The sequence below is a fragment of the Anabrus simplex genome, chromosome 1 (genome assembly GCF_040414725.1).
Source record: "Anabrus simplex isolate iqAnaSimp1 chromosome 1, ASM4041472v1, whole genome shotgun sequence".
NCBI lineage: Eukaryota > Metazoa > Arthropoda > Insecta > Orthoptera > Tettigoniidae > Anabrus > Anabrus simplex.
Window position 1 is genome coordinate 322,857,836 of NC_090265.1, and position 26,017 is coordinate 322,883,852.

General features: G+C 37.5%; 1 protein-coding gene across 1 annotated transcript in view; it reads right to left on the reverse strand.

Moving 5' to 3' along the window:
• Positions 1-1,051: 1,051 nt before the first annotated feature.
• LOC136856752 (putative fatty acyl-CoA reductase CG5065) overlaps positions 1,052-26,017 on the reverse strand; it is a 244,179-nt gene continuing 219,213 nt past the window's right edge. The window contains exons 7-9 of the mRNA XM_067134843.2: positions 22,665-22,904; positions 12,639-12,896; positions 1,052-1,606 (exon numbers count right to left, since the gene is read on the reverse strand). Of these exons, the coding sequence (XP_066990944.2) occupies positions 1,423-1,606; positions 12,639-12,896; positions 22,665-22,904 (682 nt within the window). The 3' untranslated portion in view covers positions 1,052-1,422. The remainder of the gene's footprint in view (positions 1,607-12,638; positions 12,897-22,664; positions 22,905-26,017) is intronic.

A 26,017-nucleotide genomic window follows, 5' to 3' on the forward strand; every position in this document is an offset into this window, starting at 1 on the left:
ACACCCTATATAAGAGTGGGTATATTGAAATGCAATAAATTAATTCCATTCTTTTAATATATCATTATACATGTACATAAACTTACCTTAACCCTTAGGCAGTGATGTAATTGGAACAAAATATTTACAGGAACTCACCTTATTAATTCAGCAATTCCCAAATGGACTCGTATTAGGTGTCAAAATCAGCGGCCTTATGTTTCCGACAAGTTGTTTCATCAGCTGAACGTTTCCCCTTTCGTAGCCATGACTTGACATATGGTTGTGGGTTAAATATATGCACAGAGGGTCCAACGCTACTTATGAAAATAAGTAAGCTTGATCTTGCAACCAGCAGTCTATTTCTCTTTTCGGCATGGATCTCATTGTACACCCAGCGCTATGTATAGATATAAGATATTCTTACTGAGTGTAAATATGTTGCGTCATTCTAAAGCGGCAAAATATTTTCCTGAACGGTGTTCCGGCCCGTTCCGGTCCAACTAAACCACTGCCCTTAGGACTCGAATGGGTTTGTCTGGTTACACAACTATAATAGGTTTTTTTTTTTAAAGAAAAGAATGGGTGTAGTGTTATCTATTACTAAGGCTAAAACTGAAATGATATTCTTTACATGATTACATTAATAGAAATAAAGAATTTGTAGTTATACTTTCATTGTTTACTATTACCCTATGTATTTAGCAGATCTCAAAGCAAACATTTATATCAAGGTCTGGTTTCATTGCAACAATTTTGAAAAAGAAGTAGATTTTTTGCCTTTCTTTATTCTGCCTGTTACTGCACTCAGCACTGTCCTTTTTAAATATTCCAAGTGGGTGCCTAGATTAAGTGTGGCCCTCTGTTCAGTGGCCCTTCATCTTGGCTGAAAAATATACATTCCACAGACCATAAACTGGTACTTTACAGACGTGATATTGTCCAAAACTTGCCTAAAGCTTAAATGATGCCGTCGATGCATGCTGTTCTTGGAATAAACATATGTCGGTATATATCCAACATACGAGTGCAAAAGGTTAAGACATAAAAGAGCTGAATGAAACACAATGAATGTAATATTGTATGATTTAATTCACAGCATTAAATATGAATACAAAAATCAACATTTATAACTTACAACTATGGAATTATTGTCAATATTTGTATAAAAATAACATTAAAATTTTACACAATAATAATTAATGCTGAAATGTCATGGAATACAAACAACTATGAATGATATTGTGGTGAAAATTAACATGATAAGGTTATATCTTTGCACTCAGAATCATTCACTTGTTGTTACTGGATTTAACATCAGCAACATTTCTCACTGCTAAGAGCTTAGATGATCCCTGATTTTGGTGTTCGTATCTTAGCTGCCATTTTGTTAAGGTATGGCGTATGTCTGACTTAATCAGTCCAGTTGATATCACAGAAATGTCATGGTGCACTATCTGATGGTACAGGGTAAACTGGAGCAGGTCCAGTAAGTGCGTTCACTGCCGAGCCGATGAGGCGGAATATACCGAGAAACAGCTCGACAATAGTGTCTGACCAGGAGAAGATAGTGTACATGAGCAACACTAGAAGAAGGAACTTTGTAATCTTGTCCACCCAGTACATGCTGCAAGCAGAAAAAAAGTACTGTCTTTACTTGCATAATTCACTAACATTACAATGGATATTATAGGCCAAAAATACAACTACCATACATAAACTATGTACAGAATTATGGTTAAAAATATAATTAGGACAAATGTAATATTATTCTACACAAGTGAAGGCAAAAACCATATACAAAGAAAAGTAGTGGAAGGAGAGGATGAAATGGAGATCAATGATCCACTGCTCAATTCAGGAGTTCCCTGGACAAGGGTGACAGAAGAAGAAAAAAGAAGGAGTAGAAGAAGAAGATTGAACAACAAATTTTTGTACAAATATAAAGAACTAATTCATATCAGTTCAAGAAGTCATCAACCACATTTAAACTTTCAGAAACTTGTCATTATTAGGCCACAAAATTCTTCCTTAGCATTCTGTTTTATACTACTGGATTTACTTAGACAGGTCTTATGGTAATGATGAGATAGGACCAGTGGCAAAGCGTGCTGTGAGATACTGAGACAGTGTCTACCCTAGAAATTGGGTGAATAACATGATTTGCAATTTTAAAATTCCACTTAAATTCTATAGCATTTATTTATTTGCATATATGTTAACATTGATGCTTTCATGGCCCGTACTTGTAGACTTATGCTTATGCCGCATCAAGAAAACAAGGTGAAACTCTTTATGTTTCACAGAGAACTTCTCTGTGTGTCTTCAGAAGAAAATCTTGACTGTTCCCGAGGAAGTCTTCTACAATAATGAGGGTTTGAATTTAAGATTGTTTTACTGTTGGAACTGGAGTGGTATGCTTGTTCGTCACCAGATGGCTCGCTGTATGCTGGCACAGCACTCCAAGCGGAAGGTGACGACAACATTAAGCTCCACTCTGTGGTGTACAAAACTCCCTGTACTTGCGGCAAGGTATACATTGGCCAAACATGCCAGTCCATTGGGACTTGCATCAGGGAACACCAAAGAAATATCATTCTCAACCAGCCAGACAAGTCAACAATAGCTGAGCATGCCCTATCGTCAGGTCATGATGTCGTATTCCAAGATGTTCGAGCTCTCACTCACACTAAACACTACAGGTCTAGAATTATATGGGAAGCTGTGGAAATATGTAAAAATACTAACAATTACAACAGGGACACTGGCTATCAATTAAGTAATGCATAATTGCCAGCCATTAAGGATTTAGTGTACATAGGTAGTTCTCTTCCCTGTCCTTTCTTCTTCTTCTTCTTCTTCTTCTTCTATTGCTTTTCCCACACATGTGGGGTCGCAGGTGCTAACTGTGTCGCACATGTAGATTTGGCCCTGTTTTACGGCCGGATGTCCTTCCCGACGTCAACCTTATATGGAAGGATGTAATCACTACTGCATGTTTCTGTGGTGGTTGGCAGTGTAGTGTGTTGTTTGAATATGAAGAGGAAAGTGTTGGAACAAACACAAACACCCAGTCCCCGAGCCAGAAGAATTAATCAAACACGATTAAAATCCCCGACCCGGCCAGGAATCGAACCTGGGACCCTCTGAACCAAAGGCCTCAATGCTGATCATTCAGGCAATGAGTTGGACTCTCTTCCCTGTCCTTTCTATATTTTTATTTCATTTCAGTGTTTTTCAAATTTGTATGTTCGTCATCACCAGTTGGTTCATTCCAAGCTATGTGATGATGTCATACTTTCATAACATATGTATACCGGTTATTTCCCTCTCCCCACTCCCCCCACTCCTCTGACCATCTCACATCATCCTCTGGTTTTCTCTACATACTTTCTTTTCATTCTTTAGCTCTGTTCTATTCTTTTGTTGCATTTTATTTGATTAGTTTCTATTTATTTCTTCTACCATATTTGTCCCCGATTCGTCTGATGTCCTCTCTGATACTTCTGAAGCACACACGGTGTGATGAACTGGAGCTTAATGTTGTCATCAGCTACCGCTTGGAGCGCAGTGCCAGCATACAGCTGGTGACGAACAAGCGTACCACTCAGTTCCAACAGTAAAACAATCTTAAATTCAAACCCTCATTACTGTAGAAGACTTCCTCGGGAACAGTTGAGATTTTCTTCTGAAGACGCGGAGCGAAGTTCTCTGCGAAACTTAAAGAGTTTCACCTTGTTTTCTTGACATGGCATAAGCACAAAAGCCCATATCATGTCTATTTGCATATATTTCTACGTCTTCTTGGCTCAGTGAAGCATCAACCAACAGTTTGAACACAATGACCATAGTAGCTGTGCATCTAGGCAGCCGTGGCCATCACATTGTGCTGGTCGGTTGTTGGTGCGACGTTTTCATTAATAACTCAGCCATAGTGCAGCAGCACTTTTTAATTTCAGAGTAAATTAATAACAGGCACATGAGCAAGGCCAAAATCAAATGAAGGAAAATACAAACGCTTGAGACGTTCCTTCCAACTTCTCTTGCAGTCTCGCGGTTCAGTGCTCGCTGACCTTATCCTGGATAGCCCCTTGCATCTCTCTCTCTCTCTCTCTAGTCCTTCATATAGCTACCTTGTGAAAACTGTGTCTAGTACTGTAAATACAAAATGATTGCTTTAAAAAGTGAAGATATTTCTGAGAAATTTCATGACTAATGAAATACTGTCTTGTTTACCATCTTTGGCCATTGAGAACTGAGTTCCAAGTTGGCAAGTGACCCAAACTCTAAGGAATGCGTCACTGATGATTTTACAGAAGAGAAGAATCAGCATGTGGAATTAAAATAGAGTAGTATTTAGATGAGTTGAAGCTATTTAGAATACTGTATACAAGAGCATTTCATAAGTTTGTTTGAAATACTTTGATTGTTTGTACTGTGTTTTATTTCAAAAGGTAATATCTTGTAATTCAAAAGGTAGATTATTACACAGGCTTCCAAAATTGAAGTTTTTTAAATATACAAGAGAAGTTTTCACTAATTTCTATGTATTTGGTGTGCTTATTTTGAAAATGACATCCATTTTTTTCCATCACATCAGTTTTTTCTGTAAAATTGATATCAATATTTTTGCTAAAATTGAGAGCAAAAAGAAAAGTTCCCTTAAGTTTAAACTTTTTACATAAAATTATGGTGCAGTTTCTAGAAGAAAATCACCAAAATGCTACTTTAATTTGTTTTTATTTAGGTAACTTAGATAAAATAGACGATTGACCAAGAGGAACAAATATTATGTATATTTATGTGGAAGTTCAAAACAAATTTTAAACTGAGCAAAAAATGAAACAAAACAAACAAAGTTTCTATTCAGGTACGTATTCTTTTTCCCTTGAAACTTCTTTTTGACATTCTTCTATTATGTTCAATCTCAGGCCTATCTTGTGTTATCATCCAACAGTAGTCGGCGAGCATCTTCTTGTCCCATCTTCCTTGATATTTGCGCTACATATCTTTGATGTCTTGGTGGAACATTTCACCTTTTTTGCTGACTGCTCCTATATGTTCGGAGAAAAAGTCCACATGTGAGTGAAGGAAATGTATTTTGACACTCATGGAGCAACCCAATGCTTGAAATTTGTCCAACATATTCATTAAAATTGCTTTATAGTCAGGATCTTTGTAATTACCCAGAAATTTATGGATGACATCTTTGAAGGCAACCCAAGCTTCTTTTTCCTTTTTTGTCATGCTAGTCTCAAGTTCTTTATCCTGCATAAGTTTATGGATATCGGGACCAACAAAGATTTCCTCTTTCAACTTGGCTTCGGATAAACCTGCAAACTTGTTGCACAGATATTTGAAACAATCGCCATCTTTTAGAATAGCCTTAACAAACTGTTTCATTACACCTAATTTGATTTGCAGAAGGGGTAACAAGCCTTTTTTTGGCTTAACTAAGCTTTTCCAAATCACTTTCTTGGTGCCTAGTTCAAGATTTTGTCTTTTCAGCCATTCTTTGTTAACCCAATGTTGAGTCTTATCGTGGCTGTCCCACTCACAAATGAAACATGAGTACTTTGTGTATCTGCCTTGTTGTCCAAGGAGTATGGAAATTACTTTCAAATCTGCAGATGATCCAACCTTGGTCGGCATATCGTCCCCACTCTGGCAAACTAGCGAGAGTGACAAACTAGGGAATTTGTAGTTCTCAAGTTTTGGTCTATATTTTTATTATTTATATACCTCTGTCAAAGTCTCACATCTGCATCTCGCTCTGTATGCCTAACACATAAAACCAATCATGAAATATAAACATTGATCTGACATGAGCAATCAAACTTATTTCAGCTCTCCTAACCTTTTGACAGTTTGCAGATTCGTTAGTTTGCCAGAGTAGGGATGATATTATATTTTGTTGAGGACGAGAGCCAGGTTTTCATACTGTAAATGCACTGAGTGTCTAACTGGTACAAATGCATACTAGCTTCTGTTATGAAGCAGGGCAGTTTTCAGGCACCTTTTTGAAGAATCTATGAACAGCCTCCATTCACCTTTATCATAGGTAATATTAAATTTGCTCATCAGTTCGGGAACATTAGAACAATAGACCAGTTTCTCCTCTTCCTCAAAATACTTAACAAATTCCTTTTCTCGATTCCTGTACCAATAAAAAGATGTTCCTTTGGCCAATAAGCTTTCCTGTCAATGTGGTGCCCAACAATTCAGCTGCCTCTTTCAAAAGGCCCAGATTTCTAGTCAGATCATTAACTTCAACCTGAGAGAAGGGCTGGGGTGAATTGCCTTCAGAGGGCTTATATTTGGTATCAGAGCCTTGAACTTCAGGATGTTCCAAGTCTGAAGGCTCTGAAGAGATGACTGGTAATTCTGTTGGAGGCTAAGGCACTGACACATCAGGTCCAAGAGGAACGAGGCATATGGCCGATGAAATGTTATCAGGATAAGAGATTAGCCTTTGATTTTGGACATGGCAGGAACAAAAGTAACAATCATCGGAGTGATTATTCAGCTCCATGCATGTCATAGGAGTTCTGAATCATAAAGCGGTCTTCTTTCCTATGAGCCATAAGCATAGATCATTGAAACACTGCACACAAACTTTCTGGGAGCTCACGATTTGTCCTGGTCTGCGAGTTTCATGCCAAAATACACAAGATAAAGTTGTCTAACATAGCCTGTAACGCTCCTCAAGCCATTTTTAATAACACTATATTCGCCGCGTATATAACAAAAGTCATCTGGCACATTTTCACGTCTCGAACTGGAAGCCATGTTTTAAAATACACACAGAGAAAAGCAAACATTAAATAAAATTGTTTCTGTGAAGAAGTTTCTACTTGCCACTGTATCAGTGCACACACAACACTACTTGGCAAGCATTCCTGCGAGGTCAGCAAACCGAGATGATCTGAGATAAGGATTCGCACAATGCTGTTGGTAGAGAGAGATTGCGATGGGGAGGTAGGGATGGCAATGGGGAGGTGTCACAGACGGGTAATCTGTAGGTTTCGCTATGGTAGAATGATGGTCAGGCAAGGAGGGAAGAAATTCAATGCCGAAAACAAATTATGGTAAATGTTCATAAAACTGCAAGTAAAATTGAATTTTTCAAGAAAATGTGATTGATAGAACTTTTTCATTATGGTTTTTGAAATCGGCACCAAAAAATACATAAAGTTCAGATATCACTTCCCTTGTATTTTTTTTCACAGACCTGTGGTATTAGTAACAAAATATATAATGTCTACCCTTACTTGAAATCCACCCTTCACCACTGGATAGGACAGGGCTAGGACTGGGAAGGAAGTGACCATGGTTTTAATTAAGACACAGCCCCCAGGTTTTGCCTGGTGTGAAAATAAAAAAAACCATGAAAAACCATCTTCAGAGCTACCGATAGTGGGATTAAAATCAACCATCTCCCAGATACAAGCTTGTTGCAGTGTTACCAAAACTGCAAAATTTTTCAAGCTTGCTTGCAAGCTTTCTGAAGTCTATTCAGTTCTTCACGTTGTTCCCTACTGTCCTATTCCTTTGTTCTTTGGTGGAATTCTTTACAGCCAGTTTAAACAATGTAGAATTATTCCCATACTTGTCATGTGGATTAGCAAGAGAAGAAAGGAATATATGGAATTACATAAAATCCATGAACCCGCTCTTCAAACAATAAAAGAATGTAAAGCAATACTAGTCTACAGTAATTAGTGTTTGAAGTCTGGTATAGAGCCATACCATCCTATTTTTAACTTGTGTCATATAAAACATGGCCTGCCAAGAATTCTACACTCAGTGCAGAACTACTGTGCTTCGACTGAATGCAGGCACAGCATATTACAGAACAAGTGTAAATTTGGAAAAGTTCATTGCTGTTATTTATAGTCATCACTAATTTTGACCGAGTTAAATGTTGCACTGATACTTCAGTTTCATGGCTTAATATCAATATCAGCTCTGTACTCTTTGAATAATAATCCGATACTTGGTTTTTATATTCTCCAGTTGCTTGATAGAATGGTCAGCATAACATCCTTCAGTTCAGAGGGCTCCAAGTTCAATACTTGGTTGTGTCGGTGATTTTAGTTATGCCTGGTTAATTCCTCTAGCTTGAGGACTAGATGTTTGTGTTTATCTTCATATATACACAATACATCATGCTACCAACTACCACTGAAATACACAATAGTGAATATAATCCTTCACAGGGGGTTGGCATTAGGAAGGGCATCTGGCTGTAAAACTGGTCAATCCCACATATGTAACACAAATCTCACCCATGACCCCACCAGGGTGTAGGGAAAGTGGCAGAAAAAAAATGAATGAAGGACTTAGTTTTTATCTTGAACAGGACAACAAAATACATGAAGTTACGGTATCATCGAAAAACAGTCAGCTGGAATTTTGAAAACTTCATATTAAAGTTAACAGTAACAGCAATTATGATCTCGCATTTTATTATTCATGTTTTAAGAAGAAGGAGGTGAGGGTAATATTTTCCTTATTATTAGTCTAATTGTAGTACCAATGCTACAGTAAGCTTTACTTCCCATCATCTATCACCTGTAAATTTTTTCACTTGACAAATAATGACACAACATGTCTGAGTACTGGAGGGAGACCTTCCTGTTGGCCCAACTTCCTGTCTAAATGATGTAGAACCCATATTTACATCCTGAAATCAGATTTAGAGATGACTTCTCTATCCGACATACCCACCAATAAAAACAAAACCTCTAAAAATCCTAGATACACATTAAACTAAAATCTGAATACATCAAAGTCCCACCTCTGAGTAAAACACTGTTCAACAAAAGTGTAACCATATAAGTTTATACCAAAAGTAATTTTTCTATCAATGACAGGCACAACACCTGAATAAAATATGCTATCTCTGTACTACACTTGAAAAAGACGCTTGCTGTGGTAACTAGCCACTACTGTATAATGGAACATTGTGCCAGTCTAACTAACAAGCTCACAGGCACTCTGGGGCAAAATGCTGGATGTTTATATTGAGAAAACTTTGGAAATACCATATCACAAACTTGAAAACTTATATCATACCTTATAAAACCCTTCCAGCACACAACAAATGGGATCTTGTATAAGTTATGAAAACTCAAAATAAATTAACAGTGAATGAGAATCACTACAGATGTTAAGGTAAACAAGTTAACTTACCTCAATGGACTACTTTCTATTCAATATATTTTGTCATCTTTATAAACCATCTCCCAGGAAACACTAACATTTCAGTTACCAGTATAGAAAGACAGTTTTGTATGATGTGGTCCTATAATGCAGGTGATTTAAATATGTTTGTTCATTAAGAATGTTTGGTGTATCTGTATATGCTTCATATTGTTTTTTTATTTTTGTGTTCCTTAGATCTCATAGAAAACAAATCCAGATTAGATTGAAGTCTGGCTTTGTTTACTCTGTGTCTAACTGACATGTGGCAAATGCAGATTCTGTTTTTGGGTTTGAATGCTCTAATGTGTTCTGTTTACTTTGTTTCTGAAATTTCAACCACTCTGTCCAGTATAGAAATTGGGATGTGGACTACATTAAATTTGTATTCACCAGGTGAGTTACTAATATGTTTGTGCTGGATTTTGTTTTTAGGTTGTAATCTGTGAGTATTTTTTTCTTTGTCCTGAATGTTACTTTGTACCCTAATTTTCTGAATTATTAAAATGTTTTTGTACATATTGAGATATGTTAGCATAAATAGGGGTTGTAGTAAGGATGTCAAGGAGAGGGCATACAAGTCTCTGGTAAGAACCCAAATAGAGTATGGTTCCAGTGTATGGGACCCTCACCAGGATTACTTGATTTAAGATCTGGAAAAAATCCAAAGAAAAGCAGCTCGATTTGTTCTGGGTGATTTCCAACAAAATAGTAGTGTTACAAGCATGTTGCAAAGTATGGGTTGGGAAGACTTGAGAGCAAGGAGACAAGCTGCTTGACTAAGCAGTATGTTCCGAGCTGTCAGTGGAGAGATGGCATGGAATGACATTAGTGGACAAATAAGTTTGAGTGGTGTCTTCAAAACTAGGAGAGATCACAATATGAAGATAAAGTTCAAATTCAAGTGGACAAATTGGTGCAAATATTCATTTATAGGAAGGAGAGTTACAGATTGGAATAACTTACCAAGGGAGATGTTCAATAAATTTCCAATTTCTTTGCAATAATTCAAGAAAAAGCTAGGAAAACAACAGACAGGGGATCTGCCACCTGGGTGACTGCCCTAAATGAAGATAATTAGTGTTTGAACAGTGTATTTTTCTTTTATGGTACAGTACTTTAAGATGCATAGTTATTCATGGAATCTTCCAGAAGTGTGGTTTGCATTTTTCCATCTTTGCTTGGGTGGATAATGCCAAAAATGCTGTTGTTGTTGCTGTTGTCCATACTCAAAACTCAGTAAAAACACACAACTTATACTGATGGCTAATCAACATCAACTGTCAGTAATTACAGTAGCAGTCAAATATTACTGTATCTTGGTAGCGTTTACAACATATCATGTGTTTTCAGACTATGCTAATAGAATACTCAATATCAACAGCATTCATAACTTCATCCTTTTACTTTTTATCTATGAAGCTATTTTGATTACTGCTCCTATACTATACTATATGAACTAGGCCACCATAGCTCAATGGTAAGAGCATCCAATGCAATATTGGAAGGTTGTGAGTTTAGATCCCACTGGTGTCCAGTTGGCCAGGTTTGTTCTATACTTCACACCTCTTCGATATTTACTGAACATGGCCTAATAAGTTAAAGTTTATTTTGAGTACAATGTGGTTATGGATCAGCCTTATCACCCATGTGGTGGCCATGATCGTTAAGGTGTAAGTCTATATGGTCTGTCATCATGGCTAGTCGGCTCAAGACCTACTGGTCGAAAAAATATTCACCATCAGAATATTTTTCCATCAGAATGTTGACCGGCAGGATAGGAGAGATGGCAGTATACAATTTATAATAACTAGATTGCGTATAAATATCCTCGATTCAATTCCAAACCTCTCAGTAGTGTTCATATGAAGTGAGGGCATATGATGCTGTTGATGGTGATTTATCCGTCGGATAGAGACGTTAAGCCTTGAGCAGACCCCTTGGTGCTATTCAACAGGAGTAGGCTATGTGTTGGCATCAGTTTCAGCCACTCCCTTCCTGCTATCATATATCAATTTCATCTCATTAACTCCTCTAATGAAATTGCTGCCAGGAACTGCATTCGCTTGTAAAATCTCATTTCATTCAAGACCTCTTCAAGAAACAGGACCAGGGTTGGACATTCACTGAATTGGCCTTACAATGGGCAACTTGCGTGCACTCCGCAGTAGTGCCAGACCTGTAGTTCAGATCCTTTCCAACAGAACAAATATGACTTACGCCACCACACCTCACTGACACAAACAACCAATTATTAAGGAAGGTGAGGGAAGAGATAGCAAGTTTGAGGGAAATAATTAAGCTTGTAACGGAGGACAGGAATAAAGATAGGTCCCCCTCAATCAATATACAGGATATGGTAGGTAGGCAGGAGGCAGGAGAAGGAAGGGGAGAAGTTATGAAAGACAGATGGACTAATAGTTTATGGAGAAGGAAAATGAGGGCTAATTTTTTTTCTTCAGGAGTGGACCCAGGAGAGGTATCAGTGGGGTATCAGTATGATTTACTGCAGGTAGATCAGAAGAGGGAAGATGGAGATCAGAGAAGTGTTAGAAAGGAGGTGCGAGGCAAGAGGAGAGGGAAACGCGGAGTAGAAGGTAGGAAGAGAGAGGTGGAACAAGGTAGTGAGGGGGAGAGAAGGGAGGAGGAAGTAGGTTCTCCAGGAGTCAGGGATGTTAAAGAAGACAAGGAGAGGAGGGGATCTAATAAAGAGGGTGGGTCTGATGCTCTGATCATGGCTGATTCAATTGTCAGGCAGGTGGGGGAAGTGTGTGGAAGAATGGGAACCAGGGTAGAGTGTTATCCAGGAATTAGGTTAAGGCAGATGTTGTGGAAAATAGAAGTGAAGGAGGAGGGAAAGTTGAAGGTGGTAATTTTCCACATTGGTACCAACAACGTAAGGCAAGCAGGAATAGGTTTAACATAGTTGGGGATGTGTGGGACCTGGTTACGGCAGCACGGAACAAGTTTAAGGGAACGATTGCTGTCAGTGGGATACTGTGTAGGAGGGATACTGACTGCAGGGTGACTGGGGATTTAAATGAGACTATGAAATGGATATGTGGGAAATTGGGAGAAAGATTTGTACATCCTAATGGGTGGGTAGGAGATTGGGATCTACACTCAGATGACCTTCACTTGAACTGCAATGGTATATATAAGTTTGGGGCTTTGTTTAGAAGGGTTATAAGGAGGTACATTCAGAAAAATGGGGTGGACTAGGGAGCGGTGATGACAGTATAAGAAGCAGAAAGTCAAATAATGATGACATAAAGTAGTTAGTGTTATAAACAGTACATGTAATGTGGAGAAAGGAATAGAATTAAGTAATTTAATAGACATCTATTTACCAAATATTGTAATAAGAGTTGAATCATGGCTGAAAACTGATATTTGGATGCAGAAATTTTCTCATTGAACTGGAGTGTTTATAGATATTTCTCTAAGGTACTTACATACGCATATGTCTTCGTGCAGCAGGCAGCTGTTCTGGGGTTTCCTTGAGAATATACAGTCGAGCAGCTCGAATGCAGTCCTCAAAATATGCTTCTAAATCTACTTTACTGCTGTCTATATTTATTTCCTGTAACTCCCTTGCATTCATTCTTCCACGTATTATTACTACCAGATCATTCTGAAACTCCCATTGATTGTTGGCATAGTATTCAAACATCTCAAATCCTTTAATAATACGGCGATGAATTCTTAATAACCTAGAACATCAAACATTGAAAGTCACACATACTTTTGGTATAAAGATCTCTCCAGGTTTCAATGTTTTAAACAAAAGCGCTTACATATTTTGAAACTGAGGCAAGAATATTGTAAAAGACATAAAACGCTCTTTGAAATAAGGGGCATGTTTACTCCTTCTTTTGCCAGCAGCATTATGATGGTCACAGAAAAATTTCAAATTTCAATCAAAATGAGAGACTAATGAAATCTAAATAGTATTGTGGGGCTTGTGAGGCATTGTGCTATGTCTTTCTGCAGAATTATTAATAACGGAGATATCAACACCAACTTCGTTTATAGTAATTTCTGACACCAGCAGAAAAGTTTGTACTCTTATGACTTTAGACATGTAATTAATTAATTAATACATCAAACCATTACATATTGGAATATCACTAATAATCCAGCTTGCAGTTCTAATGGCTGAGAGCATGCACTGGTCTTACCATATCATATGGTGTTTGCTGACGCAAGATATTTCTTTGTTGTGATCCCACCACACAACTGGTACTATACAGTATGTACAAGCATGTTTCATGATGTATCCCTTGGGCTTGCACCATGTTTCTGACAGGCAAATTAAAGGCAGGTTTGGAAGGTTTATGTTTTAAATTAAAATAAAGTAATGGTGTTAGTTGGATCATTGCTGTACGTGCTGTGATAATGAGGAGAGAACTCTTCAGTCTGTGGTATCATCTCTCGAGAAAAGATAGTAAATGTGTACTGCCATTGACAGTCAATATTCCTTTCCAAGCATCTTCTAATTCATTTGTATGCATTGCTTAAACATGCTGGGGGGCTATCTCGAATTAGCATAAGGAATTTAGTGCCGACAGTTTTGTGTCTGTAAATAACCGACACCATAACCAAGTAACCAGTGTACATCATATGGATGGAAGAACAATGCCGTTTTGGTGGACGGAAAGGCATGTTTTTGGAAGATGTGCAATGGCTTTATTGCATAAAGAAAAAATCTTGTTGCCTACAGTATCAGTGTCTTAACAATTAAACAGACAATACTCTATTATGTTCCTGTGTCCAGTCCACTTTGATCATTACCAATGAAGTCTAACTTGTACATCATTCATTTGCTTTTCTGAAAGGAGCCATTCAGTTTTGGTGTGTTATTTTCATCGATCAGTTGACATGTACTGTATTTATAAAACAGACACAGTAAAGCTTTAGTTACAATCCTTTGTAAACAACACTGTTATTTATTTCTAAAAACATAAACCTTCTCATTCATCTTTAGTTTGCTTGTCATAAAAAAAATTTGCTGCAAATCCAAGGAATATATCATATTGTATTTATGAAACTTACTTATATGTAATGTAGTGTGTAAGTTTCGTGGCTAGTGCCAGTGAATGCTGTCTGATACAGTAAGACCAGTGGCCACTCTCATCTAGTAAAACCAAAAGTTGAACTATTATTGTTATTACATAAAGTAATTGTCCAATGTATGAATTAATTATGACCTGACGTCAGGTCAGGCTCATCCTGCTACTGTATGTATCAGTAGACGGTAATACCTGCGACTGTCTGGCCGAGGGTCAAGTGGCCATTACCAAACTTGACACACAAAGGGGGACCAACGGCTCCCTTTTGAGGCCAGTTGAAGCCTTTGTGTACGAAATGACACAAATTCACTTGAAAGGAGAACATGGTCAATGGTTTAGATGGCTGAAGAGGAACCCAGTCCCAGCGGTAGATAAAACGGAAGAACATTCTCCTGTAACTTGACACACAAAGGGCGGACCAACGCCCCCTTTTGAGGCCAGGTGAAGCCTTTGTGTACGAAATGACAAAAATTCACTTGAAAGGAGAACATGGTCAACGGTTTAGATGGCTGAAGAGGAACCCAGTCCCAGCGGTAGATAAAACGGAAGAACATTCTCCTGTCAGAAACGTCTGTACTTCAATGAAATGGTTGCAAAAGGCTTCTGTACTCCTGAGGAGCAGCCTAAAGTTACATCTGGTAGTAGGTATAAAATGCCTCTGGGAGTGCTGACCCAACCGTAATAATAGCCTATACATGATATAGTACTTTGGAACTTGCCCCAGAAAAGGTTACGATGTACCCTGCTGCAAGCAACATGCAGTTCCTTGGGCACTGGGGGAACTGTGAAAGATGAGCAACCAGCAGCCAACATCATGAAGGTGGGCATAATCATCAATCTTATGACCCTGACAGGAAAGGCAGAACAAGTGGTCAGCAGCCAACATCATGACATAAGACAAAGACACCTCCGTACAGGCCATGAAGGCCCTTGGAGGAGTGGAAGGTAAAGGCTTCCACCATTGTTAACTGTGGCACTTGATGGGGTAGAGTGGTTAGCTCTACGCCCAGCTGCCTTTGTCCGCAGGAATTAACCTGGTATTCATTTTTGGTGTAGGCTGAGTGAACCTCAGGGCCATATGCACCTCCGGAAGTGGAAATCTCGTTTCTTAAATTCTACGACTTACTGACGGGGATTCGAACCCATGTCCTTCCGGGTGAACCAAGCACACCTTTACCGCCTCGGCCAGGCAGCCCCTACCAACATCATGAAGGTGGGCATAATCATCAATCATATGACCCTGACAGGAAAGGCAGAAGAAGTGGTGGATTTTATTGAAAAAAGAAAGGGGTAACTTATAGAAATGATGGGGTTGAAGGAAGTTAATTGGAAAAGGAAAGGAAAGAAGAGAATGAGGAAAGGATGTACACTATACCGGAGTGGTGGCAGAAAGGCAAAAAATTGAATGGGCCTGATAATTTCAAAACAGCTGGAAGACTGTGGATATGGTAGAGTATATGAGCAACAGGGTAATGAAAATTAGACTGAGAATCAGGAACAAAGTGAAGAACTTCATACAGGTGTATGCACCACAGACGGGCAACAAAGAGGAAGATATTGATGAATTCCTATAGAAAAGGGGATAACTGATGTGGAAGGAATTATAATGGGAGACTTAAATGCGTAGGTGGGAAATGAAAGACAAGGAAACTGAGAAGTAATCGGATCGTATGGATATGGGAAAAGGAATAAAGGAGAGATACTAGTTGAGTTTTGTGAGAGAAATGGAATGATTGTGGGCAACACATAGTATTGGAAGAAAAACAGCAGGAAAATTACAAGATATGGCTGGGGTGACAAAAGAATAAAATAAGTAATTGATATTTTCTGGTGGAAAGGACAAATCACAGACAGTTGATGGATGTAGCAGCTTTACCAGGAGAAGCATTCGATGGAGACCATAGAGATGTGATAATAAAAATGAGAGTGGGGGAAAATGGAAAAAATTAAAGGAGATAAGAGATAGTAAAATAAAAGTGTAGAAATTATAAGAATGTACAGGGGAAACACAGGAGAGACTACAACAATGCATTCTAGTTACTGAAATACATAGGAAATGTGGAAGATGAATGGTCCAACTTCGAAAGGGCATTTGTAAATGGGGCAGAGAGTGCCTGTGGTAGAACATCAACGAGAGTGAAAGAAAAGGAGACAACATGGTGGTATGAGGTGATGAGAGAAGCAGTGAAAGAAAAGAAGAAAGCATGCCAAGAATGGAATAGAGATTTAAAAAAAAGAAGAAAGCAAAAGGAAACATCTTCATAATAAAAGGAAATGTAAGAAATTGGTAAGAGAAGAAAAGAAGAAAATTTGGGAGGAATTTACGCAAAAGATGGAAACAGATGGAGCTGGCAGTAAAAAATTGCTATATGGAATTTTACGAAGTAATAGGAAAGAATGAGTTTATACAAAGCTGATGAAAGAGGAAGGTGATAACACATCCAAAAGAAATAAAGAGAAGATGGAAGGAGTATTTTGATAAACTGCTGTATGTGAGAAATTGTGCAGAGGAGACGGTAGTAATACAGTCTGATGACTCATCAATAGAAGATGATATAAGTACGTCAGAGGTGGAATTAGCAGTCCATAAAATGAAAATGGGGAAGGCACCAGAAAATGTATGAAATTAGTGTGGAAATGATAAAGGCTGCTGGACCTGTTGGACTACAATGGGTTTACAGATTGTTGAAGCACATATGGAGACTGAAACATGTGCCAGAAGACTGGGGAAAGGGAATAATTGTACACGTCTTTAAGAAGGGGAACAAAAACATGTGTGATAAATATAGGCATACTTATCAAGAGTGGCAAAAATAATGGAAAGATTATTAGAGAGGAGAATGAGAAGAATAGTAGAAGGAGAGTTTCAGGAAGGACAGTATGGCTATAGAAGTGGAAAATCCACAATGGACCAAATGTTCAGCATGAAGCAATTAATGGAAAAGAGTTGGGAATATGGAAAGTATCTAGTCATGATATTCACAGATCTAACAAAGGCATACAATAGTGTTCCCAGTGAGAAGGTGTGGGAAACCATGGTCAAAAAGGGACTGGATACTGCTCTATTGGTGGAAAAATATCTAATTCCCTCCATGGGAACTTAGAATTTCCACTGTAGAAATGGTGCAAACAATTTACCAAAACTGTGTCAGCAGTCTCCGTTTGTAAAGACAGAATGGTTTAGAAATGAAACTGGTCTAAGGCAGTCATTTTTTTGTTTCTAATGGTTATGGACAAAATTGTAATGAAGACAGGGGAAGCATAGGGGAATAGGGGAGATGATATTATTACTATTTGCAGAAGATATTGTGGTCTGGGGAACAAAAGAACAACTTGATGTACTGTACAAGAAAACTGAAAAGTACGGTATGAAAATCACTGCAGAGAAAAAACCATGCTTATATCAAGAGGAGAAAGACAAGGGGAAGGCATTGTGAAAATTGGTGGTCAAAGCCTTGAAATTGTTGACAGTTTCAAATATGTAGGGAGTGAATTAATGCAGAATATGGACATGGAGATTAGCAAGAGGATGCAACAGGGCAATGTATTCTACCAGAGTGTAAGAAACCTTGCCTGGAAAAAGGAAATACCAAGGAAGTGTAAAGATAAAATGTATTTTGCACCCATATTGACCTATGAGGCTGAGACCTGGACAGTGACAGGTAGGGAGGAGAGTAGAATTCAAGCCAGTGAAATGAAATACCTGAAAAGTATGATAGGAAAGATAAAGGAAGACAGATTGAGAAATGAAGGTGTGAGAAAGGAGCTTGAATGGAAAACCTAAATGAGAGAATTGATAAGAATATACTTCTTTTTTTTTTTTTTTTTTTGCTAGTTGCTTTACGTCGCACCGACAATGATAGGTCTTACGGCGACGATGGGACAGGAAAGGGCTAGGAGTGGGAAGGAAGCGGCCATGGCCTTAATTAAGGTACAGCCCCAGCATTTGCCTGGTGTGAAAATGGGAAACCACGGAAAACCATTTTCAGGGCTGCCGACAGTGGGGTTCGAACCTATTATCTCCCGAATACTGGATACTGGCCGCACTTAAGCGACTGCAGCTATCAAGCTCGGTAAGAATATACTAAGATGGTTTGGACATGTAAAGAGGATGGAGGAGGAAAGGATACCAAAACAGATGATGGAGATGAAGTTTGAGGGATGGAGAGTGAAAGGGAGACCTAGAACAAGGTGGATCGATTCAATAAAGAGGAGTGCAAGAAGAAGGAACCTAGAGTGGGGCAAAATGATGGAAGAGGAATGGTGGAAGGAGAGTGGAGAAATGCCATAAATACCCTGACCCAGCAAGAGTTGGATGAGGGGAAAGGAGGAGGAGGATGATGATGATGATGATGATGATGATGACAAATTTTGCTGCTAGTGTCAGAAATTACCGTAATTTCAGCTAGAAAAACAAAGGTGGTGTCAATATTTCTGTTATTAATAATTTTAAGGAAAAACGTACCGTAACACAATGTTTCATGAGTTCCTTAGTACCATTAAACAATATGAAAACAGAATATTCACTTCTTCAGAAGATTAGGAGTTATTTTGTATTAAAATCTTAGGTGAATAATCTTGCATACAGTGTGTTTGGCTTAAATGTATAATAAAATAAAAATTAATATCTTGAAAAGTAATAGAGATAATTATTGGTCGTTTGTTTACACAAGTAGGGAAATGTGTTTTTACATACCCAATACACCTCAACATGCAGACGTCTAATTCCACCTCCATATGTTTTGTAGCATTGCAGGTGTAATATTTGTGATAGCAGCTTGAATGCTGCATTTAAATGTGAAAACTGCATTTAATTTTGTGTGAATTTTGAATTGTGTAAACATCCCAACACCAGCAGCATACAGTGAACACCATCTACCTTTGCACTACTGGAGTAAAGAGTTTTGTATTTATGTTTTCTTATTATTCTTTAGAATGTTTTTAATCAAGTTTAAAAACTGAAAACAGTGAATTCCAGTGAAGTACAGTTGTTTCAATAAACTGCCCACTCTACAGCAGCCCAGTTCTCTCCAGCAAGCTGTATTTCTTTGCAGGTGCAAAAGAGAGCTACCCCATTGAAATTCAAATTGCTGAGTTGACGCATGCACTTAAAACCACCTTGTCCTGGTAAGTCAGGTTGTGGTCTGTGGGCCTACCTGGAGATTCATAGTATCTTACAATGACAGACCAGCTAGCAAGGGTAGGGTTGCGCCACTAATTTGTTACGGTAGTTAGCACTCGAAGTGTTTAGCACCATGCACTAGAGGCTACAAGAAAAATATCAATATGTTAACGGTATAGCTACTTACACATCGTCTTGCTACTAAAATTAGAGCCATTTTATGAAATCAATCGTAATAAAAGTATTTATTTTATTTTTGGATTTTGGCATGTATAGAAGAGAGAAGAATGGAGTTCCATATTTAATGAAGATGTCAGCATTGTTGAAATGATCCAGCACAGATCAGTCAGTAACTAATCAGCATGAAATGATTAATCTCATTATATACTGCTCATTAGGCCTACTTTTGTGGCCAAAACGGTTGGCAGGGTGGTGAAATATTATCTTGGAGGAATTCTTCAGGGTTCATAAAACTAATAAAGGTACACAGTTCTCATGTTTTAGCTCTCTTACACATTACGAATCAACTGGATATGAACCTGCTTCCCAACTGCAGATTACCATCTAATGGGCAAATATGCTGCTGAACTCACTTCCACATATCATTCAAGTGAGTAATAATTGCATAAGTTTTTAATGCATACATTGATTGATTGATTGATTGATTGATTGATTGATTGATTGATTGATTGATTGATTGATTGATTGATTGATTGATTCTTATATTACAACTGAGTTCATAAAATAATAATGTTGGATTTAGAGAGGGCTGCAATTCCTTTTTTTTAATTTTTTTTTTTATGCCACTACCAAACACACAGCTGGCCTGCTATATCAGACAGCAGTGCAGCACAGCACGCGTCCCACTAGCCAGTGCACTCCACAGCAGAAAGTGTGCTATGTGCTTTCTTTCACAGAATTCCAGTCTGCTATGCTTGTATAACTTTGTTCTCGGCAGGGATATCAACTGCGACCAACTGACATGTTTCCACATACATATTAATCAAGAAATTGGATGGATACCTTCGTGAAATTGGCAGTTTGCTTTTGATGTCGGGTCACAACACCAAGCGTGCAGAGTGGTGGAATATGGATTCAACATCTGTTGTGCCACTATTGGTGAATATATCATATTAACATGTATTAGGAATGTAAAAATAAATAAAATTAAAAAAAGTTTCTCTACTTGTAGAACCAAATTGCCAATAATTATTTCTATTACATCTTCAAGATATTAAGTTTTATTTTACATTCAAACCTTGGAGACAGGAACTACTGAAACACCAAAGAGCATGCTTATCAGTACGGATGGGTGTTGGCTGGGTTAGCAACGAGAAGAGAAGGGCATATTCAGAAAACCAATGATTATTGTTTCAAACACTCTTAAGCAGGGAGGAAGGAAGAAACATGGAAAAAGAAAAAAGACTTAACATGGGGAGAAGTGGAGGTAGCATTGGACAAGATGAAAGGAGGGAAAGCCCCAATATTAGATGAAATGAGTATTGAGATGGTGAAGGCAGCAGGAGAGGTAGGGAAACAGTGGCTTTATTATGTGTTAAAAGTAGTACGGAAGGAGAGGAAGATCCCTGAAGATTGGAAAAAGGGAATAATCATACTCGTCTTCAAGAAGGAGAATAGGAAAGATTTTAAGAACTCTAGGGGAGTCACACTGATGTGTCACTGTGCAAAGGTGTTTGAGAAGATTCTCAAGAATAGAATCAGAAAGAGGGTGGAAGAAACTTTAAGAAAAGAGCAGTATGATTTCAGATCAGGAAGGTCCACAGTAGAACTTATATTCACAGTAAGACAGTTACAAGAGCATCATTATGAGTGGGGTAAAGATCTACTGATGGCCTTCTTGGATACTGAGAAAAAAACATGCTCATGTGTGCAGAAACAAGGTATGAGAAGCCTTCGAGATAAAAAGGTGTTGAGAAGCAGACAATAGAAAGAGTGAGGAAGATGTACCATGGGAGTGTCAGTTGTGTGAAAGTAGGAGGAGAGAGAACTGACTGGTTTGAGAAAAAAAGTGGATTAAGACAAGGAAGTGCTCTGTCACCTTTGCTCTTCACTGGAGTAATGACAAAAGAGGCAAGGGAAAATGAAAGTGATAATGTTTGCAGATGACCTGTTAGTCTGGGGAGAAAAGGAAGAGGATATCCAGGAACAGTTAGATGCATGGGAAGAGGTGATGAAACTATATGGAATGAAATTTCATGCCAAAAAAGAGTGAAATAGTGATTACAACAAGAAAGAAGGAGAGACCTACGAGAGGAATAATGCTTGGAGGAGAACAGCTTAGGAAGGTAGAGAGTTTCAATTACCTGGGAAGTACAGTATCATAGGGGAAAGTGAAAGAAATGATAAGGAAATAATTGAGCGTGGAAGACAAGCAAGAGCATTCCTGAAAAGTGTCAGAAACTTGGTTTGTAGCAAAAGAGTATGCAGCAGAAACGTGGGTAATGAGGTAGAGAGCTGTAACTAGGATACAGGCAAGTGAAATGAAATTTCTGAGAAGCAGGATAGCAGTGACAAGAATGGATAAGATCAGAAACAAGAATTTTAGAGGTATAGTAAAAGAAGAGCCACTACAAAACAGGATAGAGGCATCTAGACTTAGATGGTATGGACAAATGAACAGAATGACAGAGGAAAGGATACTGAAGAGGATGCATGAAATGGAGATAACAGGAAAACGACCGAGAAGAAGACCGAGAGATAGGTGGATGAAAGGAGTGGAAAAGTGTGTACAGAGAAGAGGAGGTGACTGGGCAAGAGGAAGAGGAAGAAGTGGTGGGAAGACAAGAGGAGATGGAGAGGCTTATGTTTCAATCAGACATGGCCAGCAGCTGGAAACTGCAGATGATGATGATGATGATGATGATGATGATGAGGATGAGGAGGAGGAGGATACTCTCATAGGTGCAATACTTATTCATTAACCAGTGTGGTTGATGCACACAAAAATTATGTTACACACATTCTTTGTAAATTATCAATACTACAGTGAAAATATTTCAGAATGAACTGAATATTGAGCACGTATATACCTGGACTGGACTAACGAGTTTATGAGAAGAAAGATTTCCTGCATGATTCCCTGCTGTAATACTTCAGCAGCAGAATTCTGTTTGCCAGCAAATACTGTATAGTGGAAATTAAATACAACATAAAAAGGAGGTATATACTAATATTCTGAAAATATTTAAAAATAGAAATTCAACATTTTTATTTGCCCTTCTGAATGATTTTTGTAAGATTTCCCTGTAAACAGAACCTTTACATACACAGGTTTGTGTCCAGACAAGAAGATCAGTGTGTCGATGAATATCGCTGGCAATATGTGGAACAGCAACACACAGATATTGTGCACCCATCTAGAATTCTTCATGCTGCCACCAGGGTACCAGAGAATGTTGTTGAAAGGAACCTTCTGAGTGAGTCGCCGGCCCAAATCGATGATCTGAGACCATGAAACTCGAACTTCAGAACTCGTTGTTAGATGAACAACTCTGTGTTCCCAGTCTCTGTAAACATAGAATTGTAACTTTACTAACTGCTTTGTGCTATTTTAATTATAACATCCTTTCTTTTAAATATTAAAATGTTATATTATTTGATTAGTTTACAGTGGCATAATAGGGATTAAAACAGAAAATGTCAAATTACAGTGTTAAAGAATCCCCAAGATACTTAATGACAGAAAAGGAGAATAAGATGAATAAAGTTGTCAAATTCAAGTACCTTGGTGAGATACTACAGTCTAACAGTCTTGATAAAAAAAAGAAACTGTGAGAGAGGCAGAAAAATGGAGCTTGCATTCCACCTTACGAAAAACACATACAACGAGAAAGTGATTTCTATTAGGACTAAACTACGACACTATCACTCAGTAATTCAACCAGAGTGCCTGTCTGCTTCAGAATGCTTAGGATTAACAACAAAAATAGACATTGAAGAAATTGAGATGGCGGAAAGATAGATTTTAAGAAAAATTCTCGAACCAAAGCTATACCAATTGCACAGTAACAAGAAGTATATAAAACATGCAGAAGGATTTCAGATACTATACACAAACGAAGGGTTAAATTCTTTGGACATATTTCCAGAATGCCTGACGATATACTCCCAAAGAAAATTTTTAACCATTTCAACAAGCCTAATAGGAAAGGTAGCTCTTATGACAAATGGTTTGTTAACACCAAGAAGGATCTGCAAGAAATGAACATCATGGATCAAGACATCCACAACAGAACCACTTTCAGAAAAAAGATACACACATTTGAGGGGTTCCTAGAGCAAGAAACAGCATTGGGAAGCTCAAAAGAAAGAAGCTGTAAGCAAGAGAATGAAGGAATGTTGGCACCAAAGAAAACTGAAATGATGTTTACGTGGTCTATAGTTGGCCAAAATTGATTATGAATGAATTAGTTATATCATAAAACTGTAGCCTGCACAATAAAAGTTGTTCAAAATATAATTTCCAAACTTTTACATTTCATGTCTCTTTACCATACAATGCGATATCTGTGATTGACATTTTTCAAAAACTTCCAAATATTTTTGATAATATTAGTTCTATTCTAAAAGTATGCACAACAAAAATTATAGAAAATCCAATTTCCAATCTTTTTAAGTCTGAAACTTTTTTACTGCATGAAGTATAATAATGGAGATATTCATGAATTTTTATTACTTTAGTGAAGTCCATCAACGGTGACCATCATTGATGTTGTTATGGTAACGAAATAATTAGCGATAGAGGTCGGTGTTGCTGTGATTTTTATAAGCTACAAAACAATATGGTCATTAGCCCCTATTGATCATGAAGATAATGAAGATGACTATCAAAATGAGAAGGAAAATGTGAAGGAATGATCACTCAAAGAATGAGGAATTGTAAAAGGAGAGAGTTGAAAGGCATGAAACTCGAACATCAGACCTCGTAGTTATGTGAACAACTGTGATTCCAAAGTCTGTAAACAAAGAATTGTAACTTTACTGAGTACTTTGTACTATTTTAATTATAACATTGTTGGCTTGTGAAGAGCCTCAAATGCTCTAATATAGCCCAGCTGGAAGAAAACAAAATGTGATGATAACCAATGTCTCAAACCTCTAATACTCAAACAATATAATATCATTTCATTGACTGACTATTGTTATTAGTTGAGGTGTGCTCTGTCTCTTCTGCTGCCACTCATCTCCACTGCTGTAATTACAAAAATTAACCCATAAATGTCATGCACAGCAGCTAGCTTATGAATAAATATATAGTCGCAAACGAAAACAAAAAACAAAACAAAAAATGAATACATGGTGTTTTATATTCCCTGCATTTAATATTTCATCAGACTTAATTTTAATCAAATGGGGCAAGGAATGGACATACACGTCGAAACCTCATACTTATACCTATAGGTTCAATTAATTGTTGCTGAGAAAAGTACTTCTGTGAAGAATCAATATAATACCATGCAGTCAGGACTGTCTGAAAAGGAAATTGTCAAGCCCAGAAGAAATACATCTGAGTCTTGTGTGTATTATATTGTCAAAAGAGGTAGTTTCCATAGCAGTTGTTTATCTGAAATAAACATTACACTCGTAGACTTTCTATGCTACACAGAAAAGCAGAGAATCATGGACATGTTGTTGGGCTTAGCAGACAAGAGAGTGAGTACAGATTCTTTGGCTGTTCCACACTTAGTCGCCTGTTATGACATGGAGGGTGTACAGATAGGGGCTAATGACCTCACAGTTTTGCAGCTTATAAAAGCAATCACGACAACACCGACTTCCATGGCCAATTATTTCGTTACCATAACATCAGCGATGCTCACCATTGATGGACTTCATAAAAGTAATCTAAATTCATGAATAATCCATTATTATAGTCCATACAGTAAAAATGTTTTGGATTTAAAAAGATTGGAAATTGGATTTTCTATCATTTTTGTTCAGTAAAAATGTTTTAGATTTAAGAAGATTGAAAATTGGATTTTCTATAATTTTTGTTGTGTATACTTTTAGAATAGAACTAATATTATCAAAGATATTTGGAATTTTTGAAAAATGTCATAACTGCACACACCACCCAGAGGGGGAGATAAAGAGTTCTGATAAATCAAAAGAGAAAATGAGTGCATCCATAAAAGAATGGCAAGGATCATGAATTTTTAGAAAGTGAAAGACAATGTAGGCCTCGTAAATATATTATTATTATTATTATTATTATTATTATTATTATTATTATTATTATTATTATTATTATTATTATTATTATTATTAGAGATAGAGGTAGCATGCCTGTCTTTTATTCCAAGGCCCTGGGTTCATTTCCTGGCCAGTTCAAGGATTTTAATTCTAGACTGAGGAATAGAATGGAATTCACTTGATACAAGATTTTCTCAAACTCTTGGTTATTACAAGATATTAAATTCATTCCGTATTGACAGTTTTCATTTTACAATACAATACAATGTATATCCATGTTAGATGGTATAATTCAATGTTTTTGATCATTTTAGAGCTTTTAGTGCTTTCCGACTCAGAGGTCTTAAACCTCGCTACAACTTTACATTTTAACAACTTCATCATGTTGCACATGTTTTTATATATTCTTTTTTCATTGTGTGCTTTT